Source organism: Macaca thibetana, chromosome 9 (genome assembly GCF_024542745.1).
Source record: "Macaca thibetana thibetana isolate TM-01 chromosome 9, ASM2454274v1, whole genome shotgun sequence".
NCBI lineage: Eukaryota > Metazoa > Chordata > Mammalia > Primates > Cercopithecidae > Macaca > Macaca thibetana.
The window spans coordinates 60,162,198-60,182,316 of record NC_065586.1 but is presented as its reverse complement, the minus strand read 5'-3'; the positions used below and the strand labels follow the sequence as shown (position 1 = coordinate 60,182,316).

The following is a 20,119-nucleotide window of genomic DNA, read 5'->3' as shown; positions in this document are numbered from 1 at the left end:
GATCAGCTTTCCCCTCAATTTTTCTCTCTCGTCTTACATTTTATTATAAGCACCAAGAAAAAACTTGGGCCTCACCTTCAACACATGGATTGGATCATCACTTAGAAGTTATGCTTTCTACAAGACCACAGGAGACCATTTCACTAAGCTTTTTGCCACTAAATAACAAGTGTCTCCCTCCAGTGACCAATAACATGTTCCAGGTCTAGACTTCTGCTCTCAGTCTGTTCAGAGCAATTTATGCATTTTTTATCATGCTTCTCAAAATTCTATCAAACTCTATCAATAAATAGTCAAAAAGGAAATTAAGAAATGAATTCATTTACAATAGTATCAAGAAGAATAAAAGAAATAAATGTAACCAAGGGAGTACAAGACTTCCACACTGAAAATTATGTAATATTATAGAAAGAAATTAGAGGAGACCTAAAGAAATGGAAAGACATCGCATGTTTTTGGAGTGGAAGGCTTAATATTGTTAAGATGTTATTACTCCCCAAATAGATCTACAGTTTCAGTACAATCCCTATCAAAATTCCAGCTGCCTTTTTTGTAGAAATGGGCAAGCTGATCCTGAAGTTCATATGGAAATGCAAGAGACTTTGAATAGTCAAAACTGTATTTATAAAGAATAAAGTTAGAGGATTCACACTTCCTGATTTTAAAAGTCACGACAAAACTGCAGTAATCAAAACTGGTTGTGTGAAACTGGCATAAGGACAGACAAATAGATCAATGGAATAGAATCAAAAGTTCAGAAATACACCCACACATATGTGGCCAATTAGTTTTCAAGGGTGCCAAGATCATTCAATGGGTGAAGAATAGTCTTTTCAACAGATGATGCTGGAACAACTGTATATTCACATGGAAAAGAATGAAGTTGAATCCTGACTTCATACCATACACAAAAATCAACTCACAATGGATCAAGAACCTAAATTTAAGAGCCAAAATCATAAAACTCTCAGAACAAAGGAGTAACTCTTCATGACCTTGAATTTGACATGACATTGTTAGATATGACACCAAAAGCATGAGCAGCAAAAGAAAAAATGATAATTTGGACTTCATCAAAATGTAAAACTTTGTGCTATAAAAGACATTATCAAGAAAGCAAAAGACAACCTGTAAAATGAGAGAAAATATTTAGAAATCATATAACTGATAAGGATCTAGTTAAAGAACTGCAACTCAATAATAAAAGCAATTTTATTTTAAAATGGGCAACTAATTTGGATAGATGTTTCTCCAAAGAAGATATACCAATGGTCAATAAGCACATGAAAGATGTTGTCTTTGTTCCCTAATGACATCGTTAGTCATTAGGGAAGTGCAAATAAAAACGCAATGAGATACCACCTCAATGCCACTAGGATGGCTATGTGTATATATATTTTTAATTACATTTTATTTCTTAAAAGAAAAATAACAAGTGTTAGTAAAGATATGGAGAAACTGGAACCCTCATACATTGCAATGGGAATATAAAATGCTGCAGCTATTGTGGAAACAATTTGGCAGCTCCTCAGCATATTAAACACAAAATTGTCAAAAGACCAAGAAAATTCCACTCCTAGGTATATAAAAAAGAGAACTGAAAACAAATGTCCATACAAAAACTTGAACATGAATGCTTATAGCAGCATTATTCATAATAGCTAAAAAGTGGAAACAACCCAAATGTCCATCAGCTGCTGAATGAACAAAGTTTGGTTTATCCATGTGTCATGGGATGAATTATTTCCCCCCTGAAATTCGTATGTGGAAACCCTAACCCCCAAAGTGACTGTATTTGGAGACAGGGCTTTTAGGGAGGTAATTCAGGTTCTGAGGTCATAAAAGTGGGCTCCTAATCCAATAGGGCTGGTGTCCTTATTAGAAGAGGAAGGGACACCAGAGATCTCTTTGTACACACACGTGGAGAAAAGGCCATATGAGGACAGAGAAAGAAGGTGGCCACCTGAAGGCCAGGACAGCACCTTGATCTTGGACTTCTGGCCTCCAGAACTGTGAGAAAATAGATGTCCATTGTGTAATCCATCCAATCAGTGCTATTTTGTTATGGCAGCCCTAGCAGACTAGTACACCATGCAATGGAATATTATTCAGCCATAAAAAGGAATTAAGTACTGATACATGTTACAACATGGATGAACCTTGAAAATATGCTAAATGAAGGAAGCCAATCACAAAGCATGATGTATACGGTATGATTCCATTCATATGAAATGTCCAGAATAGGCAGAGCCATAGAGACAGAGTTTAGTGGTTGCTGGGGGATGGATGAAGAGGGACATTGAGAGGTACCGTGTTTCTTTTTGGAGTGATAGAAATTTTTTGAAATTACATAGTGGTAGTGATTGCACAACATTGTGACTATATTAAAAACCACTGAACTGTATACTTTAAAATGGTTAAAATGATGAATTTTATGTTATATGAATCTTAAAAAAATTTTTTTTAATTCTTTCAGCCTGAAAAATGTCCATTAACATTTCTTGTATGTGGGTCTGCTAGTGATGAACTGTTTCTTTTGTAGATGTGAAAATTTCTTTATTTTGCTTTCATTTTTGCAATGAAATTTTATGAACTCTATGTGAATAGTTTGCCTTCTAGTACTTTTTTTTTTTTTTTTTTTTTTTTTTTTTTTTTTTTTTTTTTTTTTTGAGACGGAGTCTCAGGCTGTTGCCCAGGCTGGAGTGCAGTGGCGCGATCTCGGCTCACTGCAAGCTCCGCCTCCCGGGTTCCCGCCATTCTCCTGCCTCAGCCTCCTGAGTAGCTGGGACTACAGGCGCCCGCCACCGCGCCCGGCTAATTTTTTGTATTTTTAGTAGAGACGGGGTTTCACTGTGGTCTCGATCTCCTGACCTTGTGATCCGCCCGCCTCGGCCTCCCAAAGTGCTGGGATTACAGGCTTGAGCCACCGCGCCCGGCCTGCCTTCTAGTACTTTTAAAATGCTGTCCATTTCTTCTCGCTTGCATTGTTTCTGAAAAGAAATTTGTTGTCATCCTTATCTTTGTTCCTGTGTGCATGTATTTTTTTTTTTTTTTTTTTTTTTTTTTTTTTTTTTTTTTCTGGCTGCTGTTAAGATTTTCTCTTTATCACTGATTTTGAACAATTTGGTTTTTTTTGTTTTTTTTTTGTTTTTTTTTTTGAGACAGAGTCTCACTCTGTCGCCCAGGCTGGAGTGCAGTGGCCGGATCTCAGCTCACTGCAAGCTCCACCTCCCGGGTTCATGCCATTCTCCTGCCTCAGCCTCCCAAGTAGCTGGGACTACAGACGCCCGCCACCGCGCCTGGCTAGTTTTTTGTATTTTTAGTAGAGACGGGGTTTCACCTTGTTAGCCAGGATGGTCTCGATCTCCTGACCTCGTGATCCACCCGTCTCGGCCTCCCAAAGTGCTGGGATTACAGGCTTGAGCTACTGCGCCTGGCCGATTTTGAACAATTTGATTATGATGTGCTTTAATGTAGTTTTCCTCATGTTTCTTCTGCCTGGAGTCTGTTGAACTTCATAGATCTATAGGTTTGTTTTCATTGTTTGGAAAGCTTTCGGCCATTATTTCTTCAGATTTTTTTTTTCTGTCCCTCATCATCCATCAGGACTTCGGTCACTCATAAATTAGTCCATTTGATCATTGATCCCTCAGGTAACTCATGCTTTGAAAAATTTTTTTTGTATTCTTTTTTTTTCTGTGTGTATTTCATTCTGGGCAATTTCTATTGTTATGCCATCAAGTTCATTAATCTTCTATAATGTTGAATCTGCTCATTTAGTGTATTTCATGTGAGATATTGTCATTTTCATCTCAAAGTATGATTTGAGAGAGACATATATATTTTCCATGTCTCTATTTGATGTTTTGAAAATGTGGAATAACTTGAATATCTGTATTAATTCTAGGTTGGTTTCAGTTGATACTCTCTTCATTATGGCTTGTATTTTCCTGCCTAGTGATCTTTGATTAGATTTCAGACATTGTGAATTTTACCTTACTAAGGGATGAATTTCTTTTTATTACTGCTTATTTTCTTTTTTTTTTTTTTTTTTTGAGACGGAGTCTCGCTGTGTCTCCCAGGCTGGAGTGCAGTGGCATGCTCTCGGCTCACTGCAAGCTCCGCCTCCCGGGTTCACACCATTCTCCTGCCTCAGCCTCCCGAGTAGCTGGGACTACAGGCGCCCGCCACCTTGCCCGGCTAGTTTTTTGTATTTCTTAGTAGAGACGGGGTTTCACCGTGTTAGCCAGGATGGTCTCAATCTCCTGACCTCGTGATCCGCCTGTCTCGGCCTCCCAAAGTGCTGGGATTACAGGCTTGAGCCACCGCGCCCGGCCCTATTACTGCTTATTTTCTTGAGCTTTGTTCTGAAATGCAATTAAGTTACTTGCAAACAGTTTGATCCATTCTGGTCTTTCTTTTATGATTTGTTAGGTCTGGAGCAATGTTCAGTCTGGAGCTAATTATTACCCACCTGCTCAGGCAAGATCTTATTCTGCCCAGTGCTCCATGAATTGAGTTTTTCTGGTCTGGTGGGTAGGAACAGGCAGTATTCCTTGTTTCATGTGAGTAGCAGGTACTGTTCCTGTCTTTCAGGTTTTTGTTTTTGTTTTGCTAGCCTCAGGTGGCTTCTTCTCATACGTGCACTGATCAGTACCTTTTGAATGCTCAAACAATGCCCCACCCTCTGCAGATATCATGGGTTCTCTTCCTGTGTATTTCTCTTCTCTAAGATACTCTGTTCTATGAATCCGAGCTGCCTTGGTCTCTGGACTCTCAACTCAGGGGAGTCCACCAGGCTTGTGCCTCAGTTCCCACTCTTTATGCCATATCTTGGAAACTTTTTCAAGGCAATTGCAGGTCCAGTCTCATTTATCATCTCAGGGTTTACTAACTTTCATTATCTGATGTACAGTGTCTTGAAAGCCATTGTTTCATTGTTTTATTGGTTGTTTTAAGCAGGAGAGTAAACCCAGTTCATGTTACTCCATCTTGGCTGGAAGCAGAAGTCCAACATTTTTAAACTTCTTATTTAATCACAGCTTGCCAGGAGTAAAAGGGAAAAAAAAGTTTTTATTGAAGTGTAATATACACATAGAAAATTATAAAGTAAGTTTACATCAAGTAAGCTTGAGGATTTTTTTGTCTCTACAAAAAATAAAAATAATTATCCAGGGTGTGGTGGTGCATGCCTGTAGTCCTAGCTACTCAGGGGACTAAGGCAGGAGGATCCATTAATCCCAGGAGTTTGAGGCTGCAGTAAGCTATGACTGTGCCAATATACTCCAGCCTGGATGACAGAGCAAGACCCTGTCTCTAAAAAGAAAAACAGTATACTTGTATGACCAGCACCTAGATCAAGAACAGACTGTTGCCAGTACTCCAGAAGCCCTTCTCATGCTTTCTCTCAGTCAGCTACTTAATCCTGCCCCCACAAGAGTAACCTCATCCTGACTTCCGACAACACAGATTAATTTTGCCTGTTTTAAAATTTTGTAAGAATGGATTCATACAGTATATACCCTTATGCATCTGGTTTCTTTTATTCAATATTATGTTTGTTAGATTCAGTTACATTTTGTTCGCAACAAGTTTATTCCCATTGCTTATAGTGTTCCATTGTATGACTATATCACACCCTACTGTTGATGGATATGTGGGTGGTTTGTCTAGAATATAATACTATTATGAATATTTTTGTATATGTCTTTTGATGAACTTAAGTACTAGATACATATGGGTAGAATTGCTAGGTCAGAGGATATGCTATTCTAACTTCAGTGGATACGGCCAAAAGAATTTTCAAAGTGGTTATACCTACTTACAGCCTCTCCAGTATTGTGTGAATTCCAGTTGCTCCACATTTGCCACCCTTGATGTGTGGTCTTCGTGGGTTTATTTTTAAGCCACTATGTTGTATGTGTGTTAGGTTTTGTTTTTGTTTTTGTTTTCTAAAGCTTGTATTAGAGAACAGGACTAGCACTCTCTTTAAAATGAACCAGTTTATATTATATGAGGTTAATTTTTTTGAGACACGGGACAGGTAGTAATTAAAAGTCCAGAGTAGGCCGGGCGCGGTAGCTCAAGCCTGTAATCCCAGCACTTTGGGAGGCCGAGATGGGCAGATCACGAGGTCAGGAGATCGAGACCATCTTGGCTAACGTGGTGAAACCCCGTCTCTACTAAAAAATACAAAAAACTAGCCGGGCGAGGTGGCGGGCGCCTGTAGTCCCAGCTACTTGGGAGGCTGAGGCAGGAGAATGGCGTGAACCCGGGAGGCGGAGCTTGCAGTGAACTGAGATCCGGCCACTGCACTCCAGCCTGGGCGACAGAGTGAGACTCCGTCTAAAAAAAAAAAAAAAAAGTCCAGAGTCATACCCAGACTCCCATAATAATAAACCCTGGTAATAAACAAAGGAACTCCTGGTTTCAGTATATCAACCACCGTGTACCAGATAAAATCTTATTTCACCTTTCACAATTTACCAGTGTTGGGCTGTGAATTAATATTCTTTTATTTTTCTGTGCATTCATAAAGATTATTTTATTGTATTATAACTGTAATTTTGAGACTAAAGTCTAAAAACAAGACATTATGAAATGGAGCTGGAGGATCTCTAATTGGCCTTTAGTAGGTTGACTGAAATACCTTAAAACAGGGGTCAGGAAACTACTGTCTATACAGAGGCCGGTGTATAGTCTTTGACTATACAAGACTATGGTTCGTCTTTGACAACCATACAGTCTCTGTTGCAACTACTCAACTCTGCCCTTGTAGCATGAAAGCAGTCATAAATAAGATGTAAATGATTGGGCTTGGCTGTGTACAGTAGTATATACTCAGTACATATGTTCGCCAAAAGATATGTGCAAGAATGTTCATAAATATCACTATATGCTAGAAAACATACATCAGAAACTACCCACATGTCCATCAACAGTAGAACGTGATATATTCATACAATGGAATATTATACCACTATGAGAATAAACAAATGATTATTACTTTTTTTTATTCTTTTTTTTTTGAGACAGAGTCTAGCTCTGTTGCCCAGGTTGGAGTGCAGTGGTGTGATCTTGGCTCACTGCAACCTCTGCCTCCTGAGTTCAAGTGGTTCTCCTTCCTCAGCCTCCCGCGTAGCTCTGATTACAGAAGCCCGCCACCACCCCCGGCTAATTTTTGTATTTTTAGTAGAGATGGGGTTTCACCATGTTGGTCAGGCTGGTCTCAAACTCCCGATCTCAGGTGATCCACCCACCTCGGCCTCCCAAAGTGCTGGGATTACAGGTGTGAGCCACCGCGCCCAGCCACAACGTTATTTTCAAAAACAGGCATTCGTATGGGGTTTTTTTTTGGGGTGATAAAAAGTTATTTAACTAGAGGTAAGAGTTGCACATCATGATGAATGTAACTAATGCTGCTGAATTGTATACAGTCATGTGTGGCATAATGACATTTTGGTCAACGTTGGACCATATATATGATGGTCTCGTAAGATTATAATGGAGCTGAAAAACTCCTATCACCTAATGACATTGTAGCTGTCATAAAGTCAAAGCACAACTCATTACTGATGTGTTGATGTGTTTGTGGTGATGCTAATATAAACAAACCTACTGCACTGCCAGTCATATAAACATACAGTGTAAACAATTATGTACAGTACATATACTTCATAATAAACAATTATATTACTGGTTTATGTATATACTATATTTTTATCATTATTTTAGAGTGTTCTCCTACCATGTTTTTTAAAGTTAACTGTAAAATAGTCTCAGGTAGGTCCTTCAGGAGGTATTCCAGAAGAAGGCATTGTTATCACAGGAGATGACAGCTCCATGTGTGTTACACACCCTTTGAAGATCTTCTGGTGGGACAGGATCGGTAGGTGGAAGACAGTGATACTGATGATCCTGACCCTATATAGGCCTAGGCTAATGTGTGTGTTTGTGTCTTAGATTTTAACAAAAAGATTAAACAGTAAAAATTAATTTAAAAATAGGCAAACCTCATAGAATAAAGAAATAAAAATATTTTTGTACAGTTGTACAGTGTTTTGTGTCTTAAGCTGTTATTTCAAAAGGATCAAAAAGTTAAATAAATTTATAAAGTCAAAAAGTACAACTAAAGGTAATTTATTGAAGAAAAAGAAATTTTAAAAATTGTAGTATAACCAAAGTGTACAGTGTTTATAGACAGTACAGTAATGACCTAGGCCTTCACATTCACTCACCACTCACTCAGTGACTCACTCAGAGCAACTTTCATTCCTGTGAGCTCCATTCATGGTTAAGTGACCTATACCAGTGTACCATTTTTGTCTTTTGTACCATAATTTTATTGTACTCTTTCTATGTTCAGGCTTGTTTAAATATACAAATACTTACCATTGTGTTATAGTTGCCTCCAGTAATCAGTACAGTAACATGCTGTACAGGCCTGTGCCTAGGAGCAGCAGGCTAAACCATTTAGCTTAGGTGTGTAATAGGCTGTACCACCTAGGTTTGTGTGAATACACTCAGACATTCACACAACAAAATCACCTAATAATGCCATTCTCAGAAGGTATCCCTGTTGTCAAGTAACATGAGTATAAAATGGTAAAATGGTAAGTTATGTGTATTTTACCATAATAATTTTTTTTTAAGTAGTAGGCCCGATTTGACCCATGGGCTATAGTTTGCCAACCCTGCTCTACAACATGATCCCCATGAGAAGCAGTGTCATATAATGATTGAAAGTACAGACTTTGGGCCGGGCGCGGTGGTTCACGCCTGTAATCCCAGCACTTTGGGAGGCCAAGGTGGGTGGATCACGAGGTCAGGAGATCAAGACCATCCTGGCTAACATGGTGAAACCCCGTCTCTACTAAAAATACAAAAATTAGCCGGGCGTGGCATTGGGCACCTGTAGTCCAAGCTACTTGGGAGGCTGAGGCAGGAGAATGGCGTGAACACGGGAGGTGGAGCTTGCAGTGAGCAGAGCTTGCGCCACCACATTCCAGCCTGGGCAACAGAGCGAGACTCCGTCTCAAAAAAAAAAAAAAAAAAAAAAAAAAAAAAAAAAAAAGGCCGGGCGCGGTGGCTCAAGCCTGTAATCCCAGCACTTTGGGAGGCCGAGGCGGGCGGATCACAAGGCCAGGAGATCGAGACCACAGTGAAACCCCGTCTCTACTAAAAATACAAAAAATTAGCCGGGCGTGGTGGCGGGCGCCTGTAGTCCCAGCTACTCAGGAGGCTGAGGCAGGAGAATGGCGTGAACCCAGGAGGCGGAGCTTGCAGTGAGCCGAGATCGCGCCACTGTACTCCAGCCTGGGCAACAGCGTGAGACTCCGTCTCAAAAAAAAAAAAAAAAAAAAAAAAAAAAAATGATACCGACTTTGTTGCCAGACAACCTGGGCTTGACCACTGGCTCTGACACTAACTTTATTTAGATTCTTGGCTAGTTGCCTAACTTCTTTGAGCCTCAGTTTATCTATAAAATGAGTATAAATACTAATATATATTTCATAGGATTGTTTAAGAAATAAACCAGTTACATGAAAGTATATAGAGTAGTTCCTGGAATATTTAAGAGCTCAATAAATGTTAGCTATTGTCATTACTTTTTATTATAATAACTGGAATTATAGGAAGAGAACACTTGCAGTTTTGGCTTTGTTACAGACCAGTTGGTTCATTGTTGTTAGAACAAACTGACAGGTGCTGGTACAAACCTATCTCTCTTTTTTTTTTTTTTTTTTTTTTTTTGAGGCGGAGTCTTGCTCTGTCCCCCTGGCTGGAGTGCAGTGGCGCGATCTCGGCCCACTGCAAGCTCCGCCTCCCGGGTTCCCGCCATTCTCCTACCTCAGCCTCCTGAGTAGCTGGGACTACAGGCGCCCGCCACCGTGCCCAGCTAATTTTTTGCATTCTTAGTAGAGACAGGGTTTCACTGTGGTCTCGATCTCCTGACCTTGTGATCCACCCGCCTCAGCCTCCCAAAGTGCTGGGATTACAGGCGTGAGCCACCGCGCCCGGCCCCGGTCTCTATTATTAGAGCAACTTTCCCAACCGTTGTGTGAGGAGAAAAGCCTAACTGCATGCAGGTTTGCAATATATACAATAGGGCTACACGGTCTGTGAACTGTAACCTCAAAGTGTATAAAACTCTGGTGAAATGTAATCATATATTTATAACTTGTTTTTATAATCATTTTAACTTTTAATCAAGATAGTTTTACAGTCTACATTAATGAAGAAAAATATTTTGTATTTTTATTTATTGAAACACGGTTTCACTCTGTTGCCCAGGCTGGAGCGCAGTGGGGCCATCAGAGCTCACTACAGCCTCAATCACTTGGGCTGAAGCTGTCCTCCCACCTCAGCTTCCCAAGTAGCTGGGACCAAGGGCATATGCCACCATGCCCAGCTAATTTTAATTTTTTTTTTGTAGAGATGGGGGTCTCCTTATGTTGCCCAAGCTGGTCTTGAACTACTGGCCTCAAGCAATCTGCCTCAGCCTCCCAAAGTGCTGGGATTACAGATGTCAGCCACCATGCCCAGCCTGCTTGGTCATTTTTATGGTGTCTTGTTCTTAGTCGTATTTTCTATTTCTGCTTTTGTTTTACATTCTACATCTGTCAATTCCAATTTCTGAAGTCCTTACTGATCTGATTATGTTGTTTCTGCTTGCTTTTTTTCAAGATGCCTTGTTTCTTCGTGGATGTGATTCTTAACAATGGTTTCTAATCTCAGAACTTTACCTGTGGGAATTGAGATCTGGATTAATGAAGCTTTCCCTAGAGCTACGCTGTCCAATAGAGTAGACACCAGCCACGTTTGGCTGTAAGTTAATCAGTTCCTCACTCCCTAGCCACATTCTAAATGCTCTATAGCTAGAGGAGGGTGGTGGCTGCTGCCACACTGGACAGCACAGTTGTAAAACATTTCCATCAGCTCCAAAGGTGTGTGGGACAACTGTGCCCTAGAGATCTTTTTCTCCTTCCGCCAGGTACCAGTAGGCATCATCAGCCTGGGAAACCACTTTCAACTAGTCTTGGGTGGAGGGGTTTTTTGAACCATGCAGGTGGTATAAAATTGGGCTGCAAAGGTAAGTGAAGCCTTGTTTGAGATTATGAATTCTCAGGAGAATTGAGAGGAGAGATCTTTTTTCACAATACTGTTGCTGTGGGCCAGAAGATTATCCATGGATAATATATTCTGTTCCTTTGCCCAGATGATGAGAGTGATGTTGCAATTACCAGACCCGATTCAGAAAGTTCATGTGTGCTGAGTGAACCACATCCTTTGGTGTTACCACGAGTGCCACAGTCTAAGGTGCTGTCCATTACCTCAAATCCGGTAAGCCTCGGAGGGATCAGTTGGAGACCACAGGGCTACTCTCACCAGAGGAAATTTGCTCAGAGTTGTTTGCCTTACTTGTATGATTTCTGACTCAATATGTTTTAGTAGAGTTATGTGTTTATCATAATAATCCAGTGACTCTTTGCATTGGTCAGTTTCAGTTTAAAATATTAATAGCAAATTAGAGTTGATAAATACTTCTCAGTCAGCTCTTCTGAGGAGGCATCCATAAGTTGTGCAACCTAGAATCAACCACGTGGTCAGCCTAAGTCTGTTTTGGGAAGAGTGGAGGATACCCTTATGATAAAAATGACTCAGATTCTCACAGCCTTGACATTGTCCTTGGAATGTCTCCTTCCTTTTGAGTTTTTCCTTCCTTTTTCCATCAACTTGGCCCACCCTGTTTTTTTGTTTTTTGTTTTTTTTCCCCCCCAGTTTTTTGAGACAGAGTCTTGCTCTGTCACCCAGGCTGGAGTGCAGTGGCGTGATCTCGGTTCACTGCAACCTCCACCTCCCAGGTTCAAGCAGTTCTCATGCCTCAGCCTCCTGAGTACCTGGGATTACAGATGTGCACCACCACACTCGGCTGATTTCTGTATTTTTAGTAGAGACAGAGTTTCACCATGTTGGCCAGGCCCGACTCGAACTCCTGGCCTCATGTGATCCGCCTACCTCAGCCTCCCAAAGTGCTGGGATTAAAGGCATGAGCCACCGCACCCTGTCCCTGTTTGTTTTTTAGAGACAGGAGTCTCACTGTGTTGCCCAGGCTGGTCTCAAATTCCTGGGCTCAAGCCACCTTCCCACCTCAGCCTCCTGATTAGCCACCATACCCAGCCTGTTTTTGTTTTTTAATATTTAAATCTGTTAACTTTTTTGCCTTTTGGATGTTTAGTACTCATAAACCAGGTATAAACATCAAACAAAAACAAAGAGAAAAGCTATTTCAAGTGAGTCTGAACAAGCACAAAGATAGTATTTCTTGCAGGAGGCAGATGAGGTTGGTCTTATCCCTGTGTAATGATTTATGTATCTCAGTTCCTACACAACAGTTTCCTGGTGTTACTTTTGGGGGGGGAAAAAAAGAGAAAGGTGTTGGTATATTGGCCAGATGTTGTGCAGCTGGATTTACAAAACAGGTATTTAAAAAGAAAATTAGGCCAAGGTTGGCGGGTCACTTGAGGCCAGGAGTTCAAGACCAGCCTGGCCAATATGGTGAAACCTTATCTATACTAAAAATACAAAAATTAGCTGGGCATGGTGGCAGGCACCTGTAGTGCCAGCTACTCTGGAGGCTGAGGCAGGAGAATCACTTGAACCTGGGAGGCAGAGGTAGCAGTGAGCCGAGATTATGCCACTGCACTCCAACCTGGGTGACAGAGCAAGACTCCGTCTCAAAAAAAAAAAAAAAGAGAAAATTAGGAAGGCTCGTAAGTCATCACACCAGGGATGAACCAGGTAAATTAATGTTCCCTTCGTGGTAGTAAAGCACTTCTGCATGTTGAACTGTTGTGGCTGTGGTTTAGTAACTTAAGCCCTGAATAGTTAGACATTCTGGTCACTGATGACCTACGGAAGGAGAAGAGTTAACTCAAACATTCTGAAGAGAAAGAGGAAGGAAAATACATTCTGTGGCAGCGGAGATTGCCAGAAAAGGCAATGAGCTGATGACCTGAGAAAACAAGCAGGGCTCTAGGGGGGCAATGCCAGTCAAAGAAACATTACATCCTGCTAAAATTAGAACAGATAAGCTTACCTCCTAGTACAGAGTCTTTAGGATTTAGATTTTCATTGAGGGGTGACCTGCCCCACAGGTAGTGAAAGAGAAGGACTAGTTTGCAGAGTGCAGGATTATGTGATGATGAAAGAGATTAAGTTAGAGTTTCCCCTTATTATTTTCTATTATTGTTCCATATTTTGTCTGAGTTTTCTCTTATATTTTAATGTAAACAATAACAACAACAAAGGTCCTCACTCCCCATGAGAGGGCTACTGTTTTCATCCAGATTGATCAGGCTTCCCCTACCTGCTGTCATTTAGGAATGGAGAGGAAAGGAGGGACCCTATCACATGGACAGTTGACTTGGGGCCCCAGCTAAGGGCCCCAAGATGTTACAAAAATTAAAGCATGGGGAAAAAGTATAACCAAATTGGAAATATTAACTTTTGGCAAAGTTGGAAAACCAAACAGGTGTCTTCTCCAACCGATCATGAGTACTGTCTTCTTTCAACATGTAGATGAGTCTCTGTCAAGCAAGCAGTCATCAGCCAAATGTGAATGGTCTTTTGGTTCATGGGATGCCTCTACAGCCAAGAAATCTCTCCCTAATGGACAAGCTCCTGTAAGAAGTTCAACATTTTCAGACTATACAGTGTAAAAGGGAAATAGAGGGAAAGCAAAATCAGTTTATCAGTATGCATGTACTGAGTGCCGACCAAGCAACCACAAAAACTCCTGTGGAGTAAAACATCCAAGGGACATGTTCTCCACCATCAGGGGGCTGATAATATAACTGGAAAGAGAAGACATACATGGGTAAAAAGACCCCTAACCATATGCGGCACTTTTGTAACTGAGTGCCATGTGTGTGCTGTCCAGAATGAGTGCTATGACAGCCCCAAAGCATTCTGGTGTAAGTGTAGGTTTTGAACTTGTCCTTGAAAGATGGGGCTTCAGATAAGCAAAGGAGAGCAGCAAGGGAATTCTAGGTAGGAGGAATGATATGGGGAAAGGTTTGGAGATAAGAAAATACAAAATACTTTGGAAAGATCATTTTTGAGATAGAAGAATGGAAGATAGGTCAGAACTTTAATGCTTGTGATCAAAGATAGCTGACAATCTTCTAAAATTAATAGGCCATGGTATGGTTAGCGGGAAAGAAGTGACTATGGAACTAATAATGAATGTTAGGACCAGATTGTGGAGGGTTTTGAGTGCCGTGGTTTTGGGATCATCCATGTTATGTATGACCTCCTCCCTTGCTGAGGAGTATTCTGTTGTAAGAATACACACGATTTATCTACCTGCTCTCCTGTTAATTAACACAGGTCATTTCCAGGTTAGAGGTATTACACATAAAGGTACTCTAAATATTCTTGTATAGGTCTTTTTTGTGGTTTTACAGTTTCGTTTCTCTTGAGTTGATACCTAGAAATGAAAGGGTCCTAGGACAGGTATATGTTCAGTTTCATAGGAAACTGCCATATGGTTTCCCAAAGGAGTTGTACCATTTTACACTCCTTCCAACAATGTATGAGTTTTGGTTTGGGAGCACATATATTTAAATCAGGAATCTGAAAGATCGATTTCACAGCAGTGTAAATGGATGGAGTGGAAGGAACTGAAGGTAAGGGGTCAATGCAGGAATCCACGCGCGAGCTACTAAGGGTCTGCGCTTGTGCAGCCACACAGGGTGAGAAAGGAATGAGCTATTTTGGGAGATATCGTCAAATAAGTGAAATTCTATAGAAATAGAGGAATCAAAGTTATCTCAGATTTCAAGCTTGAGAGAAGCCTGTGTTAGAAAAGATGGGTTTCTTTTGGGGTGTGTTTTCAGTGATGGGCCATCTCACTGGAAATGTGGAAGAGGTCGGATCTGGAGACTGATCTAAAAGTCACCTAGCTAGAGATGATAATCAAATCCAGAAGTTCATAGAACAAAATAAAGGTGAACATAGGGCAGCTAAAGCCTAAACCTTTTGTAATTAGAAAGCAGTTAGGGAGTGTTTAAAAAAAAAAAAGAAGGCATAAGTGAATTGCTACAGAGGCAGGAAGACCAGAACAGTCTCCAGGTTTAGCCCTATTCCTTGATGGGGAGCATCCCTTCACAGTCCTCCAAGCACGGTGCCATGTTTTGCACTAGAGGACACCAAAGTGGACTGAAAGGTTGAGGAACTTGCTGAAAGCTGTAGGAGCAAACGGCAGAGCTTAGCTGCTTTATTCACTTTTCTTCCATTTAATTGTGCAGATACTCTTAGATGTCTTAAAATAGTCACTTGCTTTAAAAAAAAAAAACACAAAATACACCTGAATCTGTAGGCCAGTATTTAAGCTACTGAACTGTTTAGGTATGGTATTTTATTTATTGGATGACTTACAGAAGAGGGTTGTAGTTCAGTTATTGATGCAGATGGGGCTACTGTGGTCCCACAGCTCTGGCTCTGGGCAGCACAAGACCCTTTGCCCACTCCCAGCTTTCCAAGGAACCCAAACTCAAATCCCTGCCAGCTCCAACTTGCTCAGCACTTCAGTCTCTACAGTGGGAGCCACACTGGTGCCACAACTGCTCCCAAGCAGCAATATCTGTCTTTCAGTTGTCTTTCTGGTGACAATCTTTCAGCACAAAAGAATGCCTCAGACAGAGTAAGAGTCAGCCTGTGGCAATTTTTGGGAAGCATTTTGTAGTAGGTGTCCTTCAGGCTTGCCTTCACTGGTGACTAAAAGTGACTGTGATGACAGGTGGATAACGGACTTGCTTTCCCAAATGTCCATTCTAGTAAATTATGATTGAAATAATGAATAGATTCTCACACCTTAGCTAGAGTACCATCTGGAAACTAGTGTTACTTATTGAAAGGTTTTAATTTTTGCTTTATTTCACCCTAAATGTAGTTTCTAGTCTAAGGCTTTTTACCCTGTGAGTCTTGTCTTCCTGACATAGTGATCTTTACTTCATTGTGGGTTTCTGATTTGGCTACTAGAGATCTTGATGACAAGCTACTTATGAGGCCTGGGTCCAGTACCATCCTTTCAACTCGAAATTGGCCAAGTCGAGCTGTGGAGTTTAGTACATCATCTCTGTCATACACAGCGCAGTCCACCAGGAGACGCAATCCACCGCCACGAACCCTTCATCCGATCAGCACGAGCCATTCACGTGCTGGAACACCAAGACCTATGGAAGAAATCCTCAGAGGAGCCCGAGTGTAGGTTTCAAAAGCAGAACTTCTGGAAACCGTGGTAAAACTAATTCAGTTTACATACAGAGTTAATTTAAACATAAGACTGAAATCTGTGCCTAGAAACTAATCATTAAGTAGTCTTATGACAGACAGATTGCCCATGGGTTTAGATCCAATAGAAAATTTTTTAGTGGGGTTAAAATTTATTTTATTTTTTAAGGTAGAGTCTCACTCCTGTCGCCCAGGCTGGAGTGCAGTGGCATGATCATGGCTCACTGCAGCCTCAACTTCTGAGCTCAAGTGGTTCTCCCACCCCAGCCTGCCAAGTAGCCGGGACCACAGGCGCGTGGTGCCACCATGCCAGGTTTATTTTTTGTGTTATTAGTAGAGACAGGGGTCTTGTCATGTTGCCCAAGCTGGTTTCAAACTCCTGAGCTCAAGCAATCTGCCTGCCTCAGTCTCCCAAAGTGCCGAGATTACAGGCGTGAGCCACTGCACCCAGCAGGGGTTAAATTTTAATGAAATAGATACTGAATCTTTCTGTTGATCTAGCTAAAGAGTTCTATGTCTATTTGTAAAAATAAAATGTTGGCTAGAATACTATATTGGGGTTACAAAAGGAATAAAGAACCTATTTATTTAATCAAACATTTTCCGTGGTGGGAACATATTTAGTGAAATTCACTCCAAAATAAGTTAATTCCCCTTTAAGGTTTTTCTGCACCATTGGGATCCGTTTATTCCATTGACAATGAAAACTTTATAAACCTCAGATAAGAAGTTGCTTACATACCAGGAAAAATATCCCTTACCACTTCCTAGGAAGTGACACTAAAATTAATCTCCTTTCCCACCCTTCATTCACTACACACTCTGAGCCTCATCATGCAAAAAATACCTAGGAACCAATTTTAAACATATAATTCTTTTAGCTGTTGATTCACAAAATGTCTTAGGATGATTAGTTTCTAAAAATATCCTCAAAGGTATGAAATAATAAGGCCACAGCAGTGTTTTCAATTCAGCTTCCAAGTTAAGCATTATTATGTGGATGTAGATATATCTATACCAACAGAGCTATAAATTCATTCATTTGGGGATGAGTAGTCTTGATGTATGATTAATCTCTCATTCCTTCTTACAGTACTTTTTTTCAAAGTTGAAAAGTAAGTTGCTTTATTACTTCTGCGGCATGAAATTATCATTCAGTTTCAATTACTGTCTTAAGGATGAGGAATACTGCAAGCTGCTCCAGATCCTACTGAAGGGAATGAAGGTTTAGGAACTCTACCCGAGAACTATGGTTATTAGGGAGAAGGATAACCAGAAGGTCCAGAACTGTCAAGAATTCCATCATCAGCTGGGAATTTACAAATCTAAATCAGCAGAGAAGTGCAATACCAGATAAGGACAAATGTTTTATTCCAGTTCTGTGGGAGAGAAAAGGTCAGCTTCTGTTGTATACCCAGAGTATAGAGCTTCAAAACAAAATCAGAAAACACTATTTTAAAAACTAATTTTCCAAAAATCCTGAGATCTCTACTTAAAAACATAGGCAGCCTAAAGCTTTCTGTGCACATTAAACTCATCTGCTTCATTTATCTGATTTCTAATCAATTTGCTGGTATTGTTATAACTTCATGCTTTCATACCTTGGTGTTTGTTGGTGGTATCTGCAGCCCAGTGGCAGCCGACTCGCTCTCTTCTCCCTCACCAATGCCCCTGAGTCGAAATAATCTGCTACCACCTATTGGCACAGCTGAAGTGGAACATGTGAGCACTGTGGGGCCACAAAGACAGACGGTATGTTTCTTTCTTATTGCCTCTCCATGTACTTACCATACAACCTCATGGGCAGTAATTCTGCAGGATCTGTGCCCTGATCTTGATTTATACTGTTTTGTCAAAAGTACAAACAGTATGATAATTTATGACATGGAATTGGAGCTGTTTGGCCTGCACTTATCATATCTGCCATGGTCAATAGGGTTTTTAACTACATACCACACTACGGATAGTTTTCACTGTTTCTGTAACTTCTGTCTCCTCTGCAGAAACCCCATGGCGACTCTACTCGAGCTCAAAGTGCGGTGGTGGATGAACCTAACTATCAGCAGCCACAAGAAAGGCTCCTTTTGCCCGACTTTTTCTCCAGGCCCAACACAACTCAATCATTTTTGGTAGAGTGACATACTTCCTAGAATGGTCTTGATAGTTGGGGAAAGAAAACGTGGGGGAATACTAGTTTGGCAGACTTAAGACTTTATCTAGAGGCTTAACTCAGAATAAAAGTTGAGTTTCCAACAATAAAAACAGTGTTATAAATACATTTTGTTCAAATTCTCACTAGTCCCTGATGCCTATTCTTTAATGTCTTATACAGAAATCACAAATTCTAAGCAATTTAACACTTAGATATGTCTGACCACAAGCAAGAATATTAAATCCCAGTGCGTATCAGATAAGCATAACTTCATTGTGTAACCCTTTTCTTCTGGAATTACATCAAAAGTGGTCTCAGATTATGATGAATCCTGATGGATGAGTGGGTTGGGACTTTTAATAAAAAAATTTTTTCAGAAGCAGGCTCTTGCCATGTTGGCCAGACTAGACTTGGAACTCCTGCACTCAAGCAATCCTGCCTTAGCCTCCCAGGTAGCTGGGACAACAAGTGCACACCACTGCACCCAGTTTAGGACTTTTTCTTTCTACTGGTGTTTTAAATGCTGATACTACCTACCATTTATTGTGCATGTACTAGTCTTATCAGCAATGGGGTCATGCACTGACCTTCCCCATTTGTAGGCTGGGAGCTCGACCCCACATAATCTGCTTTGTGGCAAGAGCGCTTGGAGAGCCTGGGGAAGTAACCAGGGACCCCACATCCTGGAAGTTTTTGGGATGGTGGTGTTTACAGCACACTTGTCCCAACTCATGACCCCTGAACTACAGCAGGCTAAAGCACTGCAAAATTTTTCTTCTATGAGAAGAGTGGTAAGGATAATCAATACCAAGATCTCTGTATTAGTTTCTTAGGACTTAAGAAATGACCAACAACTAGGTGCCTTAAAACAGCAGAAATTTTTTCCTCACAGTTCCAGAGACGAAAAGTTCAAAAATCAAGGTGTCAGCAGAGCTATACTCCCTTTGCAGGGTCTAGGGAAGAATCTTTTTGTCTCTTCCTGGATTCTGGTGACCACCTGTGATCCCTGGTGTTCCTTGGCTTGCAGCTGCATCACTCCCAATTTCTGTTTTTTTTTTTGAAACAGAGTCTCGCTCCGTCACCTAGGGTGGAGTGCGATGGCGCAATCTCAGCTCACTGCAACCCCTGCCTACTGGGTTCAAGCAATCCTCCTGCCTCAGCCTCCCCAGTAGCTGGGACTACAGATGCCCAACACCACGCCCAGCTAATTTTTGTATTTTTAGTAGAGACGGGGTATCGCCATCTTGGCCAGGCTGGTCTTGAACTCCTGACCTCAAGTGATCTGCCCACCTCAGCCTCCCAAAGTGCTGTGATTACGGGCGTGAGCCACTGCACCTGGCCTTTTTTTTTTTTTTAAGACAGGGTCTCACTCTGTTGCCCAGGCTGGAGTGCAGAGCACAGCTCACTGCAGCCTCAACAGCCTGGGCTTAAGTGATCATCTCACCTCAGCCTCCTGAGCAGCTGCGACTACAGGCGCATGCCACTACGCCCTGCTGAATCTTTTATTTTGTAGAGATAGGGTGTTACTATGTTGGCCAGACTGGTCTCAAACCCTGAGGCTCAAGTGATCCTCCCACCTCAGCCTCCCAAAGTGCTGGGACTACAGGCATGAGCCACACACCCAGCCTGCCTCTGTCTTTACATGGCTTTCCTCCCTGTGTGTCTGTGTCC

The 20,119-nt window shown here is 41.2% G+C and overlaps 1 protein-coding gene and 1 long non-coding RNA gene across 8 annotated transcripts in view; one reads left to right on the top strand and one right to left on the bottom strand.

Annotated features, from left to right (window-relative positions):
• Positions 1-20,119, top strand: part of FAM149B1 (family with sequence similarity 149 member B1) — a 519,129-nt gene that overhangs the window by 56,644 nt on the left and 442,366 nt on the right. For 5 of the 7 annotated variants that reach the window (XR_007728685.1, XM_050803423.1, XM_050803421.1 and 2 more), the window contains 4 exons: positions 11,219-11,343; positions 13,582-13,685; positions 16,045-16,269; positions 17,925-18,425. Coding sequence is in view for 6 of the 7 variants with exons in the window: in XM_050803423.1 (XP_050659380.1) it covers positions 11,219-11,343; positions 13,582-13,685; positions 16,045-16,269; positions 17,925-18,425 (955 nt within the window). In the remaining variant the exon portion in view is untranslated. The remainder of the gene's footprint in view (positions 1-11,218; positions 11,344-13,581; positions 13,686-16,044; positions 16,270-17,924; positions 18,426-20,119) is intronic. The other 2 variants (XM_050803425.1, XM_050803424.1) reach the window with 1 other exon arrangement.
• Positions 15,407-17,995, bottom strand: LOC126962490 (uncharacterized). Its single transcript, XR_007728701.1, has 2 exons — positions 17,898-17,995; positions 15,407-16,238 (listed from the first exon to the last, which is right to left on the bottom strand). It is a non-coding gene; the product is annotated as an uncharacterized LOC126962490 (long non-coding RNA).